Genomic DNA, 24,652 nt, shown 5'->3' with positions numbered 1-24,652 from the left:
ACAGCCTTTAAAAAATTAAAAAGGTATTTAGAAGTGCATTACTTTACAGAGCGATTTTCGTGACATATATAGGAAACATCACTAAAAAGTAATTGTGCATCGTCTGCCCCCTTTCAGTTGTAAGCAGTTGCTGGACAGAAAATTATAACAGTTTCTTACATGCCTTGTATTTCTTCATTTATATTATGAGGAATGCAATAGGAGTGGAAACATATGCATTTTAACCACTTGCTTACTGGGCACATATACCCCCGTCCTGCCCAGGCGAAATTTTAGCTTTCAGCACGTTCACGCTTTGAATGACAATTGCGCGGTCGTGCGACATGGCTCCCAAACCAAATTTACGTCCTTTTTTCCCCACAAATAGAGCTTTCTTTTGCTGGTATTTGATCACCTCTGCGGTTTTTATTTTTTGCGATATAAACAAAAATAGAGTGACAATTGTGAAAAAAAACAAAATGTTTTACTTTTTGCTATAATAAATATCCATTTAAAAAAAAGTCCGATACGTATTCTTCTACATATTTTTGTTAAAAAAAAAACCCGCAAAAAGCGTATAGTGATTGGTTTGCGCAAAAGTTATAGCGCTTACAAAATAGGGGATAGAATTATGATTTTTTTTTTTTATTATAATTATTATATATTTTACTACTAGTAATGGTGGCGATCTGTGATTTTTGTCAGGACTGCGATATTACGGCAGACACATCGGACACTTGACACATTTTGGGGACCATTCACATTTATACAGTGAACAGTGTTATATTGCACTGATTACTGTATAAATGTGACTGGCAGGGAAGGGGTTAACACTAGGGGGTGAGGAAGGGGTTAATGTGTACCCTGCAAGGTGATTCTTACTGTCTCCTCTCCCTGACAGGACGTGGATCTCTGTGTTTACACACAGAGCTCCATGTCCCTGTCTCTGTGACTGCCGATAGCGGGTGCTTGGCGGACATCGCGGCGGCCAGGCACGCGCAACGGCACCTGAGTGACGGGACGGACATCTTGGCCTCCAAGCACGCGAATCGGCACCCGAGTGACGGGGCGGGCACACGCCGCCGGCGCACCCCCAGTGGCCGGAGGCCGTATATAGACGGCCTCCTGGCAATTAAGAGCCACATTGCAGCCCTAAAAAGTTGTCGGGCGGGTGGGAAGTGGTTAAGATACTGCAATATTGATACTGGCGGATTTGCAGTAGCTTTCAGCTCTATTAAAACCAGATGCTATTACAAAAGGGTATGCCTCAGCTTTCATTAATGGAGAAAATCACAAAATGACATAGTAGTGTTTGTAAGTAATAGGTTTTGTTAAAGCAGAACTTGCGGGCAAAAACTTTTTTCCCCCCCATGTCCTTGTTGTTGATCTCCTACCTTTACCAACTATGCCATCCATCTTCTTCTGAGCGTAGTGCATTTTTTTTGTAATAGCCAGATAATTTTGCAGAACAGCCATTACTCTCTAGTGATTTCCTGTTTGTAAGACCGCTGGCTGCTATTCCTGCTGTATCCTCAGGCAGCAGTCTTGTCACAGCCCATTTATAGTCCCATCTACAGCAAGTAGGTATTGCACTTCCATCCCTACTTTCTGTAGTGGGCGGAGGGGTTCTCAGTGACCCCGGTCTGTACAGCCCATGGAGGTGGTGTGCTCCGCCCTGCTGCACTTCTGGGCATATATAGGCAGCACTTCTGGGCACAGATAGGCAACATCTATGGGCACAGACAGGCAGCGGTACCTGTGGGCACTGAGTAGACAGACACTGATGGGGCTGCACTTATGGGCATCGATAAGCTGCACTGATGAGGCTGCATATATGGGCATGATAAGCTGCACTGATGAGGCTGTACTGATAAGCAGTGGACACCATCCACTGCCAAATATCTCTAGGAGGGGTTTCCATCATCCCAGCAAAGTTTTATTTTTTTATGTCTTATTTTCAGCTGGATGTGTATTATACGCAACGTTGCATATCAGAGACCGGTATTGTGGTAATATTGAAGTCTATTGAGATTTTGACACTAGAGGATTCTACATCATTGTGGTATTAGTAAGTTAGCGTTGCACTTTTTTTTCTCATGCCAACATTTACTTGTCCCACATGTTGATGCAAAGCGGCACGACCCAGCTCTTTTTCTGTTTTTCGGCTAGGGATGTTCTCACATACACTATACAAGCACTGATTGCTGTTAGAAAGATCCTAAATCTACAGCAGAAAGAGGGATATTTCTAATACTGAATTACGGCAGAGTACAGTAGGTAAAATATATTATGGGTGTGTGTCTGCATTTCCATAATAATTACATAAAGCAAGGGCAATATGTTTATCTTCTGCATTGGCTTGAAGGGGAGAGCACAAACATGCTTTGTATTTATAAGGCTGTAACCTACCTATCCTGCTGTGTTACTGAGTAGTATGGCTGGATGGCTGCAGAATGAGGTGCCTGATTTATGTTAAAGTGGGCTTGTTCACATTTAACATGTACAGGCCTTGTGTACCCCCCACATTCACTGCAATTCACAAAGCATGATGGGAATTGTAGTTTGATTATAGTGTAGAGAGGAGAGGATATGATGCAATCACTGTTCTAACAGCTGCTCCTTGGAAGAATACATGCTGCATTTATTGAATTACAGAGAGTATTTCTTGAAAATTAAATTGGCATTTTCTCTTCAATGGTACGGAATTTCACAAATGTAATAACTGTTTGGTGTTTTGTGTAAGGGAGGGGGGGGGGGGTACTGATGGGGGATTTCTGATCCCGGAGATCTGCTTTAAGCAATCATAGCCATAATTAACACCTGGAAAGTGAATTTATAATGCTTACCTTTAGCATTTGAACAGCATTTCGTACAACCAAGGCTGGTGGTGGCTCTGGTGCCTTCATTAGAAAATCCGCAATAGGACAATTAATAGGGGCTAGTAATTTTGAATGCAAGCAAAGCTCCTGCAAGCGAAAACATCAAATTTAGGTCAAAAGTGTCTTGACAGAAAAAACACTCTATATGTGTATGTTGTGTCACCGGCGCAAAAATTGTGATGCTTATCAATTTACTATATCTGCTTCAGTTACTGTAAACACCTCCAGGAGGTGTAATAATACAGAGAATATATATTTGTATATGTTGCACATATACTACTGCGCTGATTAAGTGCAAAATTAACTTTTAACCACTATAAATATAACACTTCCAATCTGTTTTCAAACATAATTCATTTAAATATACAATAACACCAACGTGCTCAAAAACGTGACCCGCGATATGCAATCACGGATAATGCAAACAATATAAAACATGCACAAAGAAAGTCCAATATTGCAAAATTCCTAAAATATATACCGTATCTATCGGCGTATACCGCGCACTTTTTTGCCTTGAAATTCAGGGCAAAATCGTGGGTGCGCGATATACGCCGATACCCGCGCCAAGTTTGAACTACTGCGCCGGCATATACCAAGCGCAGTACACTCGTGTATAGTCGGGCAGGCTCGGCTCCTCTCGCAGTCACGTCCTGGGCGTACAGGATGCACCCGGAGAAGTGGGGATCGAGCGGGGAGGACACGGCAGGACGCCGGACCCGACGAGGACGACACCAGCCGCAGACGGACGCCGGACCAGACGAGGCCGCCGCGCAAGACACCAAAACTGTAAGTACTAAAATCTTCTCTTTTTTTTTACAGGAATGCGGGTCCACTTTAGGGGTGCGCGCTATACGCCGGAGCGCGCAATACCCCGATAAATACGGTATATATACGGCGAGACGAGAGAAAATATTGCTTGTGACTGTATATTTTGTACTTTTTCATCGTATTTTATTGAAATTTATTATATACATCTTATAATTAAATTTATATTTTTCTTAAACTCTATGTCCTTGTTATTGCCTGAAAAAGTCCGCCCTGTCACTACCCTGTGTAGTACTTTCCTCTTGAATCAATATTTCGGATGTTGGCAAATGTGAGTGCCTTTTTGTCTTCCCCTCCCCCTATTTTTATTTGAAATACGGTATATGGTGCCAGTATTCTTGACTGAAATTCCGTGACTTTTTCACCCTCTGTGTGTCACCACCACCTCTTATGTGCTAAACTCTCACCAGATAAGGGTAGGTATATAGCCTGTAATTAATATCCAGGTGTGTGTCTCCTCAAAGTTGTAGCAATATTTCCGTCTCCCCTTCGAGATAGGTGTTAGATCAATATGCAGAAAAACCTTTGTATCCACACCAGCCTCCGGCTGCTTTCCTTGCTCCAAAAGAAGAAAACTCCATATGGTGCAGTATGCAAAAGTAGGGCAGTTTTATTTATAATATTTTTTTTTTTTCACTCACATTTCCAAGTGCCTGACCGGCACTAGTCTGTTCAGCGTTACTGCTATGGTAATCCTTCGGCGTGCGTTCCACGCCTCGGTTGTGTGCTGTTCAGTATGCGGAAGTGCCGTGGAGGTGACGCGTGACGTATTTCCAGTCGTGAAGAAATTACCCATAGGCCTTTACGCGTTTCGCATGTACGCGTGCGTCATCAGGAAGCTATGGGCGTTTGCTTCTCGTCGCTATTCATAAAAAATATTCATGTCTGTTGGCCAATTGCGTGTTACCGCAAGTGTCTATTCCGCCATTTTTATGTTGTTCCCGGATGTGCGCCTACCGCCATATTTATTGTGGGTTACCTGCTACGAAGGATTACCGTAGCAGTAACGCTGAACAGACTAGTGCCGGTCAGGCACTTGGAAATGTGAGTGAAAATTTTTATGTTTATAAATAAAACTTCCCTACTTTTGCATACTACACCATATTGAGTTTTCTTCTTTTGGAGCAAGGAAAGAAGCCGGAGGCTGGTGTGGATGCAAAGGTTTTTCTGCATATTGATCCAACACATATCTCGAAGGGGAGACGGAAATATTGCTACAACTTTGAGGAAACGCACACCTGGATATTAATTACAGGCTATATACCTACCCTTATCTGGTGAGAGTTTAGCACATAAGAGGTGGTGGTGACACACAGAGGGTGAAAAAGTCACGGAATTTCAGTCAAGAATACTGGCACCATATATATATTTTTGGAATTTTGCAACATTGGACTTTCTTTGTGCATGTTTATATTGTTTGCATTATCCGTGATTGCATATCGCGGGTCACGTTTTTGAGCACGTTGGTGTTATTGTATATTTAAATATTTAAATGATTTATGTTTGAAAACAGATTGGAAGTGTTATATTTATAGTGGTTAAAAGTAAATTTTGCACTTAATCAGCGCAGTAGTATATGTGCAACATATACAAATATATATTCTCCAGAAAAAACACTCTGCTTATTATTAATTTATAAACTATCATAAGCAACATAGTCCTTACATGAAGAGGCATTCGTAATAGTTCTGGTGTCTGAAACTCCAACATATTTTGAAAACGGAGCTTGCTGAACAGGCGGAAACAGACTCCAGGTCTGCAGCGACCAGCCCTAGAAATTAAAAAAGAGGCACATGTCAAAACAGGTTTAATTCCCGCCCCAATATCCCAACGTAAGGGCAAACTAGACCAATGGAAACAAGAGCACTGTGGTCAATACTGAAAAAAAAATACCAATGTAATGCTGTATATTACAATCAAAATCGCAAAATTACAGAAAACTCATAAGCCAGCTTCTGGTATATCTCCTCTTTTACCTGGCTTTCCTCAGTATTGCGTTAAAGCAGTACTAAAGGCATAAACAAACAGCTCTTCAGTGTGTGAAAATCCTCCCAGTCCTATTGTAAAACCTTAGGCACTCCCCAGTCTGGTTACCAAAATCCTTTTTTAAACAACTAGATTCACTGATAGGCTCCTTCTCGTGGCAATCCCACTCAGCTAGATTTAGTAGGAAGATTTTATACAAAGCTACCCATTTGTCTCGAAGTTGACCTGAAAAAAAAAATTGAGAAGGTCTGGCACTTGTGGACAGACTCAGACTATACAGGCAACGATCAGGACTCCATGGACTGAATCTATTCACCCCTGATATGGTTTAACCCAAGCTATATATGGTTTTACTCCTTTGCAGTGACTCATGCTTCATTAGACCAGGTATAAATCCAACTATGAGTAAATGTTCTCCTGAAGGATCACTCTGTTGAAAGGGAGCAGGCATCTCCTTGTAATTCATTAATCCTTGAAACAAGTTATTAGAATGGCCGAGCGCAATGTATGGAATGTTCTTTGTATTTGATAAGCTGTATTTGTTTGTGAGGTCTGATTTGTTAGCCGGGAATGCCCAAAGGCTATGTTCTGTACTTATACAAATCATCTTCAATAAAAATACATAAAACAAGTCAAACAAAAACAGAGGCCTTCAACCAATGTCCCTAAATGGCCTCCAAGAAATGGATTTTAAGGCAAGTACAATAATGGTAATTTTTAATTGACTGCATATTCCATATGTTGGAGTAGAGGACGTGGGTGATATGCCGCTACTTTCAGGGGACTGAACACTGGCAAAGATTTTCAGTGTATAACCCCTATAGTTTATTCATATAACTATGCCAATCCAAGAGTCTCCAGTTTAGTCAGAAAACAATCAGAAGATCTCACAAAAAAGGGGAGGGACATGTGTCCTCTACTGCAGTGGTCCCCAACCTTTGTGGCATCGGGGACCGATTTCGGTGTAGCCACTTTTTTCAGGGCCCGGTGGGGGGGTTTTGTCATGTAAGGAAGGCGGGTGGTTTGCGGAGTGTTACAACCCACCCTGCACTGTAAAGGAGCACTGTAATATAAAGGGGTCTGCACTGTAAGGATTACACTCCCCTTTATATCACAGTGCCCTTTTGCAGTCATGGCCCCCCCATCACAGTCCTCCCTTCAGCCATGGGCCCACCCCATCACAGTCCTCCCTGCAGTCATGACCCCCACCACAGTCTGCCCTGCATTAATGCACCCCCCTACCCCAATCATAGTCCTCCCTGCAGTCATGCACCCCCTTTCCCCCTCCAATCACAGTCCTCCCTGTAGTTATGCACCCCCCCTCCCCCCTCCAATCACAGTACTCCCTGCATAGTGCCAATTTTAATCGCTGCCTTCCCTGCAGCCTATGTCTATTTCCTCATGCTTCAGCAAGAGGTGAGCCCTGTCACGGACCGCAGTATAGTTAGCAGCCTGTATGTATTCTGCCATTTCTCCAGAGTGGCCGACAATGTCAGCCTATTAGCAAGGCAGGAGGCGGGACAGCTACAGATCGTGACAGAGAGCGAGAGACTCTTCATAATAAGTGGGCAATCGTCCCGCTTGTTAATATAAGTTTGGCAGCTCTCGCCCTCTGTCACGATCTGTAGCCGTCCCGCCCCCTCTGCCTTGCTAATAGGCTGACATTGTCGGCCACTCGGGAGAAATGGCAGAATACATACAGGCTGCTAACTATACTGCGGTCCGTGACAGGGCTCACCTCTTGCTCCGATTGCGGCCCGCTCGACAACAGGCCACGGACCGGTACTGGTCCGCGATCTGGAGGTTGATGACCCCTGCTCTACTGTACTGCAATAAATCCTAAATCGCATAGTACAAGACACAGGAACTTTTTTCTTGGAACCATGGGACATCCACCTAGCAAAAAACCTGTTTAATTTGAAAACAAATAGGATTCAATGGTGGCATTTTTTTTTTTTATTAGGGTCACAGGGAAATAAACAAAACCAGCTCCACAAATTTTCTATTCTCCTGTAGTACAGGAAAAAAAGAGTGAGGGTAACCCAGTTCTAGAGAAATCTAGACATATGTCAAGGTGATCCTCAGGATGAAAAAGAGGCTCTGCTTAGGCAACAGCATTCAAAAATCTCCCAAAGGGATACAAAAGTTTGCCATAGGTGACAAAAAGGATCAACGAAAAGTGCCAAGTGAGGGCGTCCAAAAGAAATACAAGACCAGATAAAAACCCACAGGGAATCCAGGGCTAGGGGTTTGGTGAATCGGTTGCACGATGAGAAAAACCATTCCGGGGAGAAGTCTTATCATCCCATTATGCGACAGTCAGCTCCCGTTATGTTTGTATAGTGTAGGGGGAGAGATATGCATGCTCTTTAGAATATATTTCACTAGTTTGCAAAACAAATCAAATATCAATCTGCACAAATACCATATAATAGTGCAAAATAAATTGATGGATTATAATAGCTGCTGTCACGTACAAGTGTTCTCACCCCACTTAAATTAAATATAAGTAACCGAAACAGTGCTGCGCTTTTAACCACTTACCCACTGGGCATTTAAAACCTCCTTCCTAACCACAAGTGGATGTGATAAAAAATGATCAGTGCATAAATTAAATAGATCAATAATGGATGAATAAATGATACTAAAAGTGATGTATAAACTAGTGGTCAAATGCCAAAAAATTACAAAAATGTATTATGGCAAAAAAAAAAAAAATAATTGTGCAAAGTGTAGCAATGTGCAAAAAACGCATGAGATGAATAGTAAGACAAAAAAGTCCCAAAAAGTGGATAATGAATGTCCTTGTGTAAGACAAATATCAAACAAACAAAGGTGTCTTCACAGTCTTCTTGTGTGACTCTTATATATGTTGTGCTCACAGAGCGCTTACATTATGGCAGGTATGTAACAGCTTGTATGGATGTAAATATATCCAGGGATGGTTCCACTGCGTGGGTCTCCAGCTGCTGTCTGTCACTGTTGATGGTTTAACAGGATCTCTCCTCGGTGTGTGCCAGAGTATAAAGCAAAAAGACATCCCATCGTGAAGTAAATCATGAACTTTTAATTGATAAAAATGTAGAAACTTAAATAAAGCTTTGAAAAGCAATGTGAGACAGCGATTCAGCGTTCAGTTCTTAGTGTTTCCTGGCTAATAGACGTACATTGCTAAAATAATTTTTTTTTTAAAAATCACAAATAACGTGGATAAATCAACCTGTGATAATCTGAATAATGGCATAGATAGATGGATAGATTATCTGACGATAATTAGATAGATAGATTATCGGACGATAATTTTAATATTATTTTAATAATGTTTAATAATTTTTAACAATTATTATTAATATTGAGATATATATTATTTATTACACTCTCTTTCTGCATATTATTGTACATAATTGGATTCCATAATTACTTTTTAATAATTAATGAATTATGCTATGGTATATGCATCTATGCCATTATTCAGATTATCACAGTTTGATTTATCCACGTTATTTGTGATTTTAAAGAAAAAACTTGATTTTAGCACTGCAAGTCTATTAGCAAGTTGCTTATAATGCACTATACTGTAGGGTTTAAAACGGTCATTTTATGACCCAAATAATGGCGTCACACATAGTGGAGTCAAGTACTCCAGTACAAGGGCCGCCGAGACTACATTGACACACAATTGCAGCTTTCACTATGTGTATACCCACCAACAAAATGTCCGGCGCCTTAGACGGAGACGTTTACTCCGGCAAGATGGCCGCCGGGTCATTTCCTGTTTTCGGATACAAATTAAAGAATTCCTGGCCAATCAGGCACCTCTGATGAAGCCATGTGATGTGGCATAACTAGTAAGGACCTGATGCACCAGGAAACACTAAGAACTGAACGTTGAATCGCTGTCTCACATTGCTTTTCAAACCTTTATTTAAGTTTCTACATTTTTATCAATTAAAAGTTCATGATTTACTTCACGATGGGATGTCTTTTTGCTTTATACTCTGGCACACACGAGGAGAGATCCTGTGAAACCATCCACAGTGACAGACAGCAGCTGGAGACTCATGCAGTGGAACTATCCCTGGATATATTTACATCCATACAAGCTGTTACATACCTGCCATAAGGTAAGCGCGCTCTGTGAGCACAACTTATAGAAGAGTCACACAAGAAGACACCTTTGTTTGATACTAGTCTACACAAGGACATTCATTATCCACTTTTTGGGACTTTTTTGTCTTACTATTCATCTCATGCATTTTTTGCACATTGCTACACACTTTGCACACATATATATATATATATATATATATATATATATATATATATATATATATATATATATATATATATATATATATATTTTTTTTTTTTTTTGTATATATTTTTTGCCATAATACATTTTTGTAATTTTTTGTCATTTGACCACTAGTTTATACATCACTTTTAGTATCATTTATTCATCCATTATTGATCTATTTAATTTATGCGCTGATCATTTTTTATCACATCGACTTGAGGTATATAATTATTAACTTATTCAGATTAAGCAGCATTTCTGTTTTTTTACCTTCATCTTTTATATTTGTGTGGTGGCGCGGAAGCACTTTTTACTTTTTTCCCCCTTCCTAACCAGACGCTATCTTATAGCGAAACGTACGTCGGGAGGTAGACGTGCTGACGTCATCGCTCTGAACGGGAGATTGCATGCCGGCCGGCTCTCCATTGTCCTATACGGATGTTTGTTACACTTTTAAACTGTAAGTTGCCATTTTGGTTATTAAATCTGATTCACCATACGATACACACTATGAGTCTCTCTTAATTTTGGGTATCCACGCTGAGATTCGTGGGCTTTGTGCCCATTCAGTTCGTTCCATCTGATCGCTCGCTTTCCCTGCCATTGGAGAACACTATCTATTGGGAACACGTCCAATACTTTTGGCCCATTACAGCTTACCTCTGGTAAGCATACAACTTTATAGGTGGTGGTGCACAGGTGTGATTGGTGACACATTGTGGCTCTGCCGTTTCCTCGCACAGGATTTGCTCACTGGTTGCTGCACTGTGTATCTCACTATAGGTCTATCATATCGATTCATCAGTGATTGGATATTCCTTTTTTGTTGGTTTACATATGGACTATATATGCACTTTGATTTATATATTATATGTTTTTTTTTCTTTACGTTTCACATCACATTGGTTATTGATTTGTCAGCTTTGGCACTCATGGCACTCATGGTAATTCACTTTATTATTTTTTGTGCTGCTTTTTTTTGTATTAATGAATGGTCTTACATTATGAGCTGCGGCATTTAAATTTTTATGTGTTTAGTAGCGCAGTATATCCCATTTTTTTCTCTATAAAAGAAAAAAAGACTGAAAAATCCTGTAAAAAATATATATTTTTTCTTCATTTCTGTTATAAAATTTAGCAAATTAGTCATTTTTCATAAATTTTGGCCAAAATTTATACTGCTACATAGCTTTGGTAAGAATAACCCAAACTGGTGTATATTTGGTATTTGTGAAAGTTAGAGAGTCCACAAGCTAAGGTGTCAATATCTGAAAATTGATCACACCTGAAGTACTGACTCCCTCTCTCATTTCTTGAGACCCTAACAAGCCAGGACAGCACAAATATCTCCCTTTTTGGAAAGTAGACATTCCAATGTATTTAGTAAGAGGCATGGATAGTTTTTTGAAGTTGTAATTTTTTTCCATAATTCTTTGCAAAATCAAGATTTTTTTTTTTTCACACACAGCATATGCATACCACAAATTACACCCCAAAATACATTCTGCTATTACTCCCGAGTATGGCGATACCACATGTGAGACTTTTACACAGCGTGGCCACAGAGGCCCAACATCCAAGTAGCAAAGTCGAGTGTTCTAGGAGCATAAATTACACATCTAATTTCCTGACTACCTATTGCACTTGTGAAGGCCCTGGAGCACCAGGACAATAGAAACCCCCCCAAAATGACCCCATTTCGGAAAGAAAACACCCTAACGTATAATCTATGATGCATAATAAGTCTTTTAAACATGTAATTTTTTTCTAAAAGTTTTTGGAATATGTGTTAAGAAAATGAAAAACGCATATTTTTTTATTGTTTTTTTAAACACAAAGTTGTCCATTCATACAATATTTCTAACACATAGCATATACGTACCAAAAATGAAAACCCAACATAGATTCTCCTACTCCTCCCTAGTATGGCGATACCACATGTGGGAGACTTCCAGAGGCTGAGTACAGCTGGGCATCACTGAGCGTGGCCGGGCATCACAGAGAATGGCCGAGCATGGCCAGGCGGGATGGATGATCATGAATGCCTGAGCATGACCGATTATGGATGGATGAGTATGACAGAGGAATAGCTGAGCATGGAATGGATGGCTGAGCATTAGGGATGCACCAATACCATTTTTTTTTTTTAACACGAGTACTGATAATTTTATGCACGCTACTCTCCGATACCGATTACTGATGCAAAGGAAGAAGGGTGGTTTGGGAGGTGGTGGGGGGTTGTTGCTTGGGAGTTGGGCATCGGCAGGGTGGGAGGAAAGGTGTAAGGGAGGGCAAGGTAGTTGAGGGTGGGGTGAAATAGGGATTGTGGGGTGGGAGCATTGGGATGGAAAAGGCTGTGATCGCTGGAGGGGAAGAGGATGGAGATAGGAGAGTTACTGCGAGACATGGGTACATGCATGTACATGCCTGCAGTCTCTGGCTGCCTCCCTGTACCCATGCCTGCAGTCTCTGGCTGCCTCCCTGTACCCAGGCCTGCAGTCTCTGGCTGCCTCCCTGTACCCAGGCCTGCAGTCTCTGGCTGCCTCCCTGTACCCAGGCCTGCAGTCTCTGGCTGCCTCCCTGTACCCAGGCCTGCAGTCTCTGGCTGCCTCCCTGTACCCAGGCCTGCAGTCTCTGGCTGCCTCCCTGTACCCAGGCCTGCAGTCTCTGGCTGCCTCCCTGTACCCAGGCCTGCAGTCTCTGGCTGCCTCCCTGTACCCAGGCCTGCAGTCTCTGGCTGCCTCCCTGTACCCAGGCCTGCAGTCTCTGGCTGCCTCCCTGTACCCATGCCTGGGAGGCAGCCAGAGACTGCAGGCATGGGTACAGGGAGGCAGCCAGAGACTGCAGGCATTGTACAGGGAGACAGCCAGAGACTGCAGGCATTGTACAGGGAGAGGGCAAGAGACTGCAGGCATGGTACAGGGAGAGGGCAAGAGACTGCAGGCATGGTACAGGGAAGCGAGCCAGAGACTGCAGGCATGGTAGAGGGAGAGAGCCAGAGACTGCAGGCTTGCTACAGGGAGAGAGCCAGAGACTGCAGGCTTGCTACAGGGAGAGAGCCAGAGACTGCAGGCTTGCTACAGGGAGAGAGCCAGAGACTGCAGGCTTGCTACAGGGAGAGAGCCCTGCTGCTCAGTACAACAGGATACCGCCCGTAGAGTGTCTTCATACAGAGCCCCCCCTGTTCTCTGCCTCAGCATCCAGCCAGGGAGACCCCGGATCAAGTGCTCGGTGTGTACGTCATAGCTGGAGGAGGGGGGTGTACAGCGAGGAGACGGGGCTTGTGGGCCATTAGGCTGGGTGGGCCTGCACCTTGTGATGTCACTGGGAGGAGAAGGTGGGAATGGCACTGTCCGGAGGGGAGGAGGAGGCAGTCCTCTTCCAAGAGACGTCACATCCGGTATCTGAACATTTTTGCGAGTAGCGATACTCCCGAAAATGGCTAGTATCGGCGTTGATACAGTATCGGTGCATAAAGGGATGGCTGAGCATGGAGGGATGGATGTGGCTGCATTTGTCACAGAGCAGCGCTGTGGGCACTACAGATGCAGCCCACATCGCTGCTGCAACCGATCTCTCCCCTCTCCACTCACACTGTACTGATCGGTACAGAGGGGAGAGAGGAACCGGACATGCCGCCGGTTTGTTTACAAGTGATCGCTCCGTCATTTGATGGAGGGATCACGTGGTAAACGGCCGCCAGCAGCGGCCATTTACCATGATGCGCAGGGTCCTCTGGACCTGGCTGTCACAGATACTCCTGTTTGCGTGCCCCAGGGGACACACGGGAGCGCCAAATTTTGGGAGGCGCCCTCCCAGAGTTATCGAGCCAAGCTGTAGCCGTCATTCAGCTATGGCATGGGTTGGTAAGTGGTTAATAAATATAATAATTAGTGATACATCCAAATAACCAATTATCAAAAACGTAATTATCAATCCGTAACAGAAATGTCAATACACAAGTTCTGCCCCCTAGACGCGTGTCGTCAGGGCGTTGATTTCTTCAGTAGGGGTCAGCGCCCTGACCACACGTGTCTAGGGGGCGGAGCTTGTGTATTGACGTCACATTGTGGCCATCTCAAGACCTTTTGTGTCTCAATGTGTATCCAGCTTGCACGGCTTGTAGTGCCACCCTTGTGAGTTGTATTCTTAAATTTTTACATACAAAATAAATGATTTTAAACAGAGAGCACTAGATTTTGCCTTCTTTCTCTTGCATACCCATCCTATTTGGTGAGAAGATCAGGGTTCATGTCCCATGGGAGTAGGTGTCTTGGAAGGAGGCGATGACTAGCAAAACGCCAGCTTTCTATATCATCCCCAGAGGGGAACACTGCTGATTTAACTCAGATGTGAGGTGAGCAGCCTGTGAGACTGGTTGAGGAGAGCACAAGCACTTTGGATTTTTTTTTTTTTTTTGCACTTTTCATTTATTGATGTTTTTTTCAATCAGTCACTGGATAATATATGAACGTTTAGCACTCATTTCTCTTAAGCACCCGACAGATGGCAAAAATGAAAGCCCTGGACTCTAATTACACTATAATGCAAATGCAGAAATTAAGAGAGAGATTACCTTCCTTTCCTTTGAAGAGCACTAGCTTTGGAAATCCAAACCATCTTCAGCATTGTGACATGGTTTAGAGCATCAAAAGATTTCTGCAAGAAAGTAACACACACTCAGGCTTCAGATGCAGGAGAATTACTGTCATAGGTTGCATTCATATGTTAAGGAGTAATTCTAAACAAGCACAAGCACGTGAATAATGAAGAAAACGTTTCCAGATTTTGAGCCTCTCTGTTCCCCTGCAGTCATCATACCGCTAACTGAGAGTGAAATTTCTGTAGCATACAATGCACAACTACAACTTTTCTTTCCTGTAACACGTGCAGACATCCAAAGCAGATTTATATCCGATTAGCAGCTGGGACAATTTCATGAGGCTTTTGAATATATACAAGCCATCAAGGAGGTTCCAATGGATATGCTTGGGACTTCCCCAAACATTTGTTTCTTTTGAATCTGCATAGTTACTAATATTATCCAAACATAGACCACATGACAGGCACTTGTGTATCTATTTGTTTTATATTAAAGAGCAACACCTAAAGAGCGCCATCTACATCTAAACTGGCAATGATATAAAAACTCCAAAGCAATTTCTGAAAAATACTTACTGTGGCTAGACTCTCCATACCTCTTACAGTCAGGCGAGTGCTGATAGGTTATATTAAATAAAAAATAGAAAATAAATCTGTATTCCTATTGGATCAAATATTTTCTAGGGACAACCTTATTTATTATTTTAAAACAAAGCTTTACAATCACTTTAACTGCCTTTTTGCCACGTCCTTCGAAATGCGCAGCTCAGTTTACATCGGCTGGCCTGATCTTTGTGTGTCGATTCGATTAATAGATGCTGGCGAGGGAAAGGACCATTGGAGGAAAAGTGAGTATAAACGGTCTTTAGTTCCCCTTTAAAGTGGTGGGTTTATTCCATTTTGAAGTGAAACCTTAGTCAGATAATGAAGTCCTGCTAATTCACTTCAGGCTGGCCCCTTTTGCAGGTATAGCTACGTAAAACATCAAAAATAAGTGTCTATACCGTTTAAAATCCAGTAATGTATATTTCTTACTAAATAACATTATTTTTTATTACGTTTTTATGTGTAAAGTTCCTCTTTAAGTATATTTTTTTTTTTAACCAGGTGGCTGTAATTTTAAAATCCCATTGAACTTACGGTAACTAAGCATACTTTTCCTGGTATGTTACTAGCCTTGTAAAATGTAGCCATATCTATCTAGAAACGAGCCCCCCCCTGGGGTGTAAGGTACTATTTTACATATACAACATTGACTATTTTAACCACTTGAAGACCAGGTCTTTTTCTGACACATCTCACATAAATGTGAACAAAAATCTTTTTTATTTTATTTTATTTTAAATTAGAGGCCCTGGAGAAAAAAATGGTGGGTGTTGCAATTTTTTTGTCACCCGGTATTTGCCCAGCAGTTTTTCAAATGCATTTGGGGGGGGGTTTCACTTTATTGAATTCTAATGCACAATACAGTAAAACCTTGGTTTGCGGGCATTATCTATTCCAGAAACATGCTTGTAATTCAAAGCACTTGTATATCAAAGCATTTTTTTTACAGGGTATAAAAGAGAAAAGAGGCACCTTTAAGTGTAGCAATAAGTTGCTAAATGTTGTGCCTTCATTAATTGTAACCCATATTACTACACTTGGCGTCTCCTCTCTTCTTTTTTATACTCAGTTGTGACATGACACTACTCTTATATCAAGAAATTGCTTGTATATCAAGTCAAAATGTATTAAAACATTTTGCTTTTCTTGCAAAATGCTCTCAAACCAAGGTTTTACTGTACTCAATATTTTGGTAAAATATATAAGGTGTTGTAACACCGAGTAGATAGATGCCAAACATGTTGCGCTTTAAAATTATGCACGCCCATGGAATGGCCACAAACTATGTAAATTATATTATCCATAGGTGACACTTTAAAAGCCTTTACAGGTTACAAATTTAGGTTTACACTGGAGGTCTGGTGCTAACATTATTGCTCTAAATCCATGGATATACCTCATGGGGGGGATGAGGGAGCTTTGAAAAATGTTTATTTTTACACTGTATCTTTAAAAAATAATGTTTTATCACGTTTGTTATCACAAGGACTGTAAACATTCCTTGTGATAGCAATAGGCAGTGACAGGTCCTCTTTACTGAGACGGTCTCTTCTGCCCTTGAAGCTTCAGACTATTCCAAGATCAGTATGATCAGATACTTTTTTCAAAAGCATGCAGATGCAGTGTAGTTCCTCATTAAACTTACCTCTTTCACTTTCCCAGAATCTATGACAAATACGACATCATTAACAGTGATACTGGTTTCTGCTATATTAGTGGAGAGTATCTGTAAAATGCAAGACAGTGCTTTGTATTAAGGGGCAGTTTAATGGTTTTAGAGCAAAATAAGTTTAAATTTCTTTATCATATATAATACATTTTTACTAATCTGTGAATGTTGTAGTATGTTGGCTATCAATTACTGGAAAAAGTTTGGAGTGATACTTTTTATTAGCCAACTTAAAGCAGAGTTCCACCCAAAAGTCTACTGGAAAAAATAAAAATAAAAAAAGTTTCCAGCTAAATAAATGGCAGTGTTTACAATTGCAGAGGCTTGAACGGATGTCATAACGTCACGCCCTGCCTCCGAATGTCATAGAAATGGCCAAGGACCATCTGGACCACGATCGGCTCTATGGTAAACGGCCGCCACCAATTTTTACATTGCAGGAAATTCCTGGCAGAAAAAAAAAAATTATATCTGAATGATGCCTGCAGCTGCAGGCATCATTCAGATATCTCCACTCGAAGTCCAGGACGTCACATGATGGCCTTGGGCAGGAATTGGTTAAAGGTGCAAGCTTTAGGGGTCCATTGTCCAAGCAAACTGTAAAACAACCTGAAGAAACCAAATGGGCCCAAAACACTTGCATCTTTATTAACAAGGCTTTTTTTAATTAAAATAATAAACATGTTATACTTATTTGCTCTGTGAACCTCCTCTTCTCCATGTACCCCCATAGTAAGCCACTTGCTGTGGTTGCACACGTGCATGTGCACTCCTGAACGGTGCATGTCTTTGGAACCGCTCCCCAGAGACACACACAGCATGACTTGGCTCACTCCCTCCTCACAGCATTTGATAGACAGCAGCAGGGGCCATTTGCCCGAGTCCCTGTGTGATGAGGAAGAGAGGAGAGAAGCGGTCCAGCCATGCACAGCGCTGGATCCATTGTTGAGTATCTAGGGAGGTGGGGGAGCACTGAAAGCTTCAAAATGTTTTTTGCTTTAAATCAATTAAATGAATATGTGCTGCCCCAATGGGCATAGAGTTTTTTTTATACGTGTTGATTCTCAGAAGCATTTTCTATGGATGTTATTTTTTGTTTACATGCTGGCATCTAGTGGTAGCCTTTTGTGGTAATGCACAGTTTCTGTATTTCTTTTGTTTGATCTATGACACACTTCCTTTCTGTGTAATGCTCCACCCTTCATCCTGAGTTTGTATTTCCCGGCTAATGGAGAACAGCTTAACAGGCTTAATCTAACATGGCTTCATGTAACATGGCCACATGTATTCTGCATAAGTTAGCTACAGACAGTATCATCTTTTGACCGCAAAATACTACAACCTGTTCATCTGCTGCAACCTGATGTTTTGGATTAAAGCAACTTCTGTGAATAGAATCGGTATTGGTGAGTTCAAGCTATCTGATAAGGATTGTCCTCAGTGATTATATTTGCTTATACAGGCCAGGCATAGAGGTCTCACAAGGGATAAGTCGCTTTGCAACAATCAGAGTCAGAATGGAATACATTAAGAGTAAAACATTTTGGCTTCAGAACCACTTTAACAAGGCCAAAAAGGGTAATTACTTGAACTCAAAATGTTGTGCTTTAGTCTTTATTTTATATGTCGTCCATTTTACAAATACATATTTAAAGTGGAACTTGCCTCGGTGAACGGCTCTCCAACCAATATTGAGAACGAACGTAACAGACACACTGAATGTATATCTATGCCTTCCCCCATACCCCACCCCTCCCTTCTCTGATATCCCCCCCACCCTTGTATTAATAAAGATCTATGTCCAACTGCTTGGTCATACTGAATGTTTAGGATGCTGATGGCAATGTTTACGCATGGTTATTCACATTCACATGACCTAAGACTATGTACCAATCGTGTGGTGGTATTTGTTTTTATTTTGTACTTTCTATGGCTCTTCTTAAAAAAGGTTAATAAAAATATATTCAACCTTAAAGTGAAACGTTGCTTGTAAAAAAAAAAAAAAAGGATGGGCTTATATCAGCTTCTATCCTCAGTTTGTTAAGTTAATCTTTAAACATGAAACAAAGCTGGTCGGTTGCCACACACAGCTGCTCTAAATTCTGGGTGGTTCAGTCTTAGTATATGCCCCTCTTTGCCTCTTCTGCAATAAAAGTTTCTTACCTTTTTGCTTGCAAAATGACTAAAGCTGCCAAACTCCCAAAAAAATTAGCAAACATGGGAAATAGCGAGTAAGCTCACAGCTTTATCACTGGAGGGGAAACAAGTATAGTGAATTGGGATTTCAAAAAATATTTTTGGTTTTCTATGAGACAGCAGAAGCCGTTTTCTATTAGACTACCTTGTCTGACTCACTCGGTTAAAGCAGAACTTCACCCTGAAAGGAAAGTTCCTCCGCCTACCTCCTCTCCTGTCACACTTTTAGGAGGTTTGTTCTTTTGCAGAGCAGGTACCTAGTCTTAGCAGGTACCCATGCCCACTGACAACCTAGGCAATAAGTTTCACACGTCGCAGGTCCCAGAAAATCGTGGGTCCATCCATAAAGAGCAGTGAGACTTGCACATGCGTAGTGGAAAGCCAGGTGTGAAGACAGAGTCACAGCCAGGTTACCTTAGTAGACATGCCGGCGCCTTGAAAACCGGGGGACAAACTGGCCCAGGTGAGGACAGCACTGGATCCCTGAACAGGTAGTTGTCTTTTTTTTAAAGCAATCAGCTACAGTATTTGAATTGTCTCATTTTTATTATTATTTTTTAAGGCTGGAGAGCCTCTTAAAATCTGTAAAATAGTGACTGAGCTATTTTCTGCAAGCAACACGCTTTTATCACTAAAGCAGCTACAGTCAATCTGCTAAACACATGCAAAGAAGCCTTTAACATGATAAAAAAATAAAATTAAAACGCTACGTATCTCCCTTAATAAAACACTTACAATTTTCCGGATTCCAGCTGGAGGAGTCTTCAAGACCTTCTTCTGATCAGATGTCTGCATGTTTGAGTGCAGCATGAAAACCTGGAACCTTGAACAGTTCAGAAAAAGAACATAGTTATGGTTCTCCAATAGCTTCAACATCAAACGTGTCATTTACTGAAGAATTCATGTCCACCTGTTACTGCAACTTTTTTCTAGAAGTACTTCATAAAATTAACCATAATTACCATGTTCATATACATCACATATGAAAAATATATACCTGTTGGCATTATCGGCAAATCTCTTGTCATCTAACAAAATGCGATCTCTTAATCCTACAATCTCATCATATCCTGGAAGAAATATTAGTATGGCCCCTGAAAAACATAATCAGCATGCTGAAGATCAAATTATGATATGGAGTTTGAGAAATAGTCTCTCAAAAACTTAGATGTACACCAACAGTGTGTGTATTCGTTGAACATTGTGGAATTCAGAAGTTCTAAGGCTTCATTTCCATGGACGTTTTAAAAAACGGGCTGTAAAGCTAGTACAGACGCCAGGAAAAAATAGGATTTTTATAACAGCTTACCTGTAAAATCCTTTTCTTGGAGTACATCATGGGACACAGTCTTAGTCATTACTAAGTGGGTTATATCCCACCTTCAGGTGCTGGACACTGGTGTAATCAATTAGAACAGGAAGTTCCCTCCCTATATAACCCCTCCCATACTGGGAGCACCTCAGTTTTTGAAGCAATAAGTGTCCCAATATCCCCAAACAAGAGGGGCGGGAACTCTGTGTCCCGTGATATACTCCAAGAAAAGGATTTTACAGGTAAGCGGTTATAAAAATCCTATTTTCTTTATCATACATCACAGGACACAGAGTCTTAGTCATTACTAAGTGGGATGTCCCAGAGCAATGCTTACTGAGGGGAGGGAGACACCAACAACGCAGACTGCCATCAGGCATGAGGACCACTAATACTGCCTGCAGCATACTGCGCCAAGAAAAGCTGCATCCTCCTGCCGTCTTACGTTCATCTGATAGGGAATAGTGAAAGTAAACACCAATGACCAAGTTCCGGCCTGGCAAATCTGAGTCATAAAGGCTTGGTAATGCACCCTGCATGAAGTGCTTACTATCCCGGGAGGGTGCACCCCAAAAGAAACTGGGGGAGCCCCTTCTTTAACCGCAAGCCTGAATAATAACCTGATGAATCAACATTTGACAACATTCGATTTAGACGCTGCCTGCCCTTTGCTGGGGCCTCCTGGTAGCAACAACATCAGTTTTCCGTATGCGAGCAGCAGTTACAGACAGGTCTTGACCTCTCTTACTCTAACGAGAGAGCGTGTAGCCATATTAATAGCTGACCTGAACTCTGCCCGCCCACATCTAGGGTCTTCTGGCAGTAAACCAAAATGTTAGGTTTCTATATCTGGAAACCTTCAGATAGATTTTTAACTGCTCTCATCTCTATTAAGAGAAACGGAATAACCTTTCCTTCCACGGACCAAAGTCTTGAAAAAAAGGAAGGCAAGAATATCTTCAATTCAAAAGAACACTAGATCCTTCTAGTAAATAAGGTTGGGTGAGGATTTAACATCACCCTTCTTGTAAAAATAATTAAGTATGGCTCTATACAAAGAAAGTTGCCAATACTCTCTTGCGGAGGCAAACAAGAACACCAATTTCCTCCTTAGAAGGATGAAGGGAATTATGGTGCATTAGCCCAAGGTGCTGACCCTGTAAGCTGACAAAACTAGATCCAATCCTCCGAGCACAAGGGCGACCTAACCGGCGGACTTATACATGCCACCCCTCGTATAACGGCCCGGATCAAGAGTGTGACACAAGCGACCTCTGAAAATATTGACAAGGCCGAGATCGGATCCTTGATCTCCTTTCCAATGTAGGAAGGCAAGAATTTTACCTATGACATACTACCAAGGATGCCACCCCTTGTTTTCACACCAGGAACATGGGCTTTCCAGATCCTAGGATATCTGGTCCTGGAGGCCAGCTGTCCTGTATAAATCAAGGTAACTGCCACTGATTCTGAACGCCCCGATCCTCAAGAATGCAGGCTATAACAGCCAGACCATTAATACTCATGTATGCAAGACAGGATGTAACCCTGCAAAGCAGGCCTGGACAAGCTGTAAGGGACCCTGGGTCCTCTACTATCACCTCTGCTGTCTCTGCACAGTAAGGTCGTATGGGCTATCCTGGAGCAAATAGGCCAGCTTCCGTTCTCCTCTGATGTAGCATGGAAGCCACAAAGTCATAAACCAGTGACAACTGGTCCGTCAGGATCACTCAACACATCTGTCCCGCATGCGGGTGGATCCTTTGTCCTTGACACAAAGCTGTTCAATATCTTGTTGAACCTGGACGTCAATACCTTTTATTTACAGGGTACCGTTTCTGTGACATTTGGTCAGAAAAAATTCGGGGTGTAGAGGTCAACCTCCCAGACACAATTGTTGACGGCTCCAGCGAATTGCTTGCCAATCTTGCATTCCATGGAAATGACGATTGTCAAATAGGCAAGGCCCAAGCTCCTCCCTGGTAAACCAAGTAAACCACTAGAGCGGCATCGTCCGATTGTATTCTGACAGAACAACCCTGTAACCTAAAGTTTCAGGATTTTAAGTAAGATGCTCCATCAGTAGCTCTAGAAAGCTGATGGATAAGGCTCACTTGGAGCTTGACCACCTCCCCTGGGCCGTGGTCTCTTCCAGGCCTGGCCTCTATCCCTAGAGGCCAGCCCTCGCCCAGGTAACGGGTATGAAGGATCTTCCCTCCTGCCAATCATTTAGTTGAGAACCATCAACTGAAAATTCGAGCATATCCCTGGGACCAGACTCCTTGGATAATGCAAGGTTAGGATCCACTCGTTCCAGGCCGACAGCTTGAATGAAGCCGGCATATTCCCTAGCACCTTAAGCAAAAGGTAAAATGTAAGGAACTGTTCCTTGCCGTGAACACATAGGCCAGCTTTCTCATAGCGATGATCTTGTCTGAGGCCAAAAACTCTCCTTTTTGGGCTGTGTCCCACACATTCCAAGCTTCTTGTCAATGAAAGAATGTACCTCTAGACCGGGATCCTAATCCAGGAGTTCCAGATACTTAACCATGCTGGACTCCCCTAGGCCCAGCCATGCTACTGACTAATCCGTCAGCAGGAGTTTGCCTCGGTATGCCATTACTGCTATACCCTGGGCCTTTAGACCTGCTAGAGGCGGGCCTTCGCACTCTATTAACCCAGGCACGGTGGCTAACCCAGGGAGAAAAGACCACCAACTGGAGCCAGTGCTGTTCCCCTGCGAAACGCAGACAACCTCTGCAGCGCCATGTAAATAAACACATATGCAAATGGCTCCCCATATGTGCATGTGGCAAGCTTTAAAGCCATATGCCTCCTTGGAAGCGAGTGTTCATGGAAGCGTGTGATCATGGAAGCATGAATTCATACAAATATGATTTAGGCAAAAAAACATAAAAAAGGGGCGTGCTGTATATACGCATACATATAGTATGTGAGCTATGAACAAGCATCTTGCAAGCATGCGCTCTGAACGTGTTATGCAGCATTGTGCAACTTGTACCCCTGCAGACACATATTCCTATACAAGCCCAAGGAATCCTGTATACTTAAGGAAAACGAATTATCATGCCTCATTAAGCAACCACGCAGAATCTAGGCAAACATGCACCGTTATGCGATTCAGCATTTTTCATGCGATCAAACATCTTATGCATTTTAAGCACTCCTGTGCGGACAAGTACCCTTGTATGACCAAGGACTCTTGTATGATCAAGCACCCCTGTGCGATCCAGCATCTTTATGCAATCAAGCATTTTAATGCGATTTTTGGCATCTCTGAAAAACAAGCCTCTCTATGATCAAGTATCCTGGGTAATCAAGGACTCTGTTGATCAGGCAACCATGTGTGATCCAGCTTCTTTATGCATTCAAGCATCTTATGCGATTTTAGGCATTTCTGCGGACACAACCTCTCTGTGTGACCAAATATCCCTGGGTAATCCAGGACTCGGGTGATCAAGTAACCATGTGTGATCCCGCATCTTTATGCAGTCCAGCATCTTTATGCGATTTTAGGCATTCCTGTGGAAATAAGCCTCTCTGTGTGACCACATATCCTTGGGTAATCAAGGACTCGGGTTATCAGGTAAACATGTGTAATCCTGCATCTTTATGCACTTAGGCATTTTTATTCGATTTTAGGCATTCCTGTGGAAACAAGCCTCTCTGTGTGACCAAATATCCTTGGGTAGCCAAGGACTTGGTTGGTCAGGTAACCATGTATGATCCAGCATCCTTATGCACTTAAGCATTTTTATGCGATTATAGGCACTTTGATGCGATTAACCATCCCTATGTGACCATGTAAAATCATACCAACAAAAAACATGTATCTTTATGTGATCAATAAAACATGCTCTTTTACTTGTTTTTACCCCACATGCATTTTGAACATTCCAAAATCATGTATTTCATGCAAACATGCGGACTGGTAAAGAGGCAGTTATGCTCCGGCAGATGTGCATCTCCGCAAACCTGCGATGTTAGCCATGTGCACCAGCAATCATGCATCCCCCAGTTGTGCATTTGGTTAGCCTCAAGACAACATCAGGATGAGGACCTTATGGAGACAGAGGCTCTGGCTGTCTAGGCTGAGGGAAGTTATATGCAGCTTGAATCTCTGAAAAGACTGCAGCTGCAACCAGAGCTTGTGGGGCTTCCGATAGCTTCTCCTCATTAGGCTCACCTGTTACCTGTCCTCCGACAGTGAACCTTCATCCTCAGGTCTTTCAATCCCCCTCTTTGAGGATTTAGAGCAGGGAAAGGGGCACACCCTG

At 42.2% G+C, this 24,652-nt stretch overlaps 1 protein-coding gene across 3 annotated transcripts in view; it reads right to left on the bottom strand.

The window, feature by feature from the left end:
* The window catches only part of YTHDC2 (YTH domain containing 2), a 315,708-nt gene that overhangs the window by 111,560 nt on the left and 179,496 nt on the right, over window positions 1-24,652 (bottom strand). For all 3 annotated transcript variants that reach the window (XM_040343611.1, XM_040343620.1, XM_040343628.1), the window contains 6 exons: window positions 20,040-20,136; window positions 19,778-19,865; window positions 16,823-16,903; window positions 14,546-14,628; window positions 5,352-5,457; window positions 2,826-2,945 (listed from right to left, as the gene is read on the bottom strand). In XM_040343611.1, coding sequence (XP_040199545.1) covers window positions 2,826-2,945; window positions 5,352-5,457; window positions 14,546-14,628; window positions 16,823-16,903; window positions 19,778-19,865; window positions 20,040-20,136 — 575 coding nt within the window. The remainder of the gene's footprint in view (window positions 1-2,825; window positions 2,946-5,351; window positions 5,458-14,545; window positions 14,629-16,822; window positions 16,904-19,777; window positions 19,866-20,039; window positions 20,137-24,652) is intronic.

The sequence above is a fragment of the Rana temporaria genome, chromosome 1 (genome assembly GCF_905171775.1).
Source record: "Rana temporaria chromosome 1, aRanTem1.1, whole genome shotgun sequence".
NCBI classification, from domain to species: domain Eukaryota; kingdom Metazoa; phylum Chordata; class Amphibia; order Anura; family Ranidae; genus Rana; species Rana temporaria.
The sequence above is the reverse complement of the archived record's forward strand: the minus strand, read 5'-3'. Positions and strand labels throughout refer to the sequence as shown.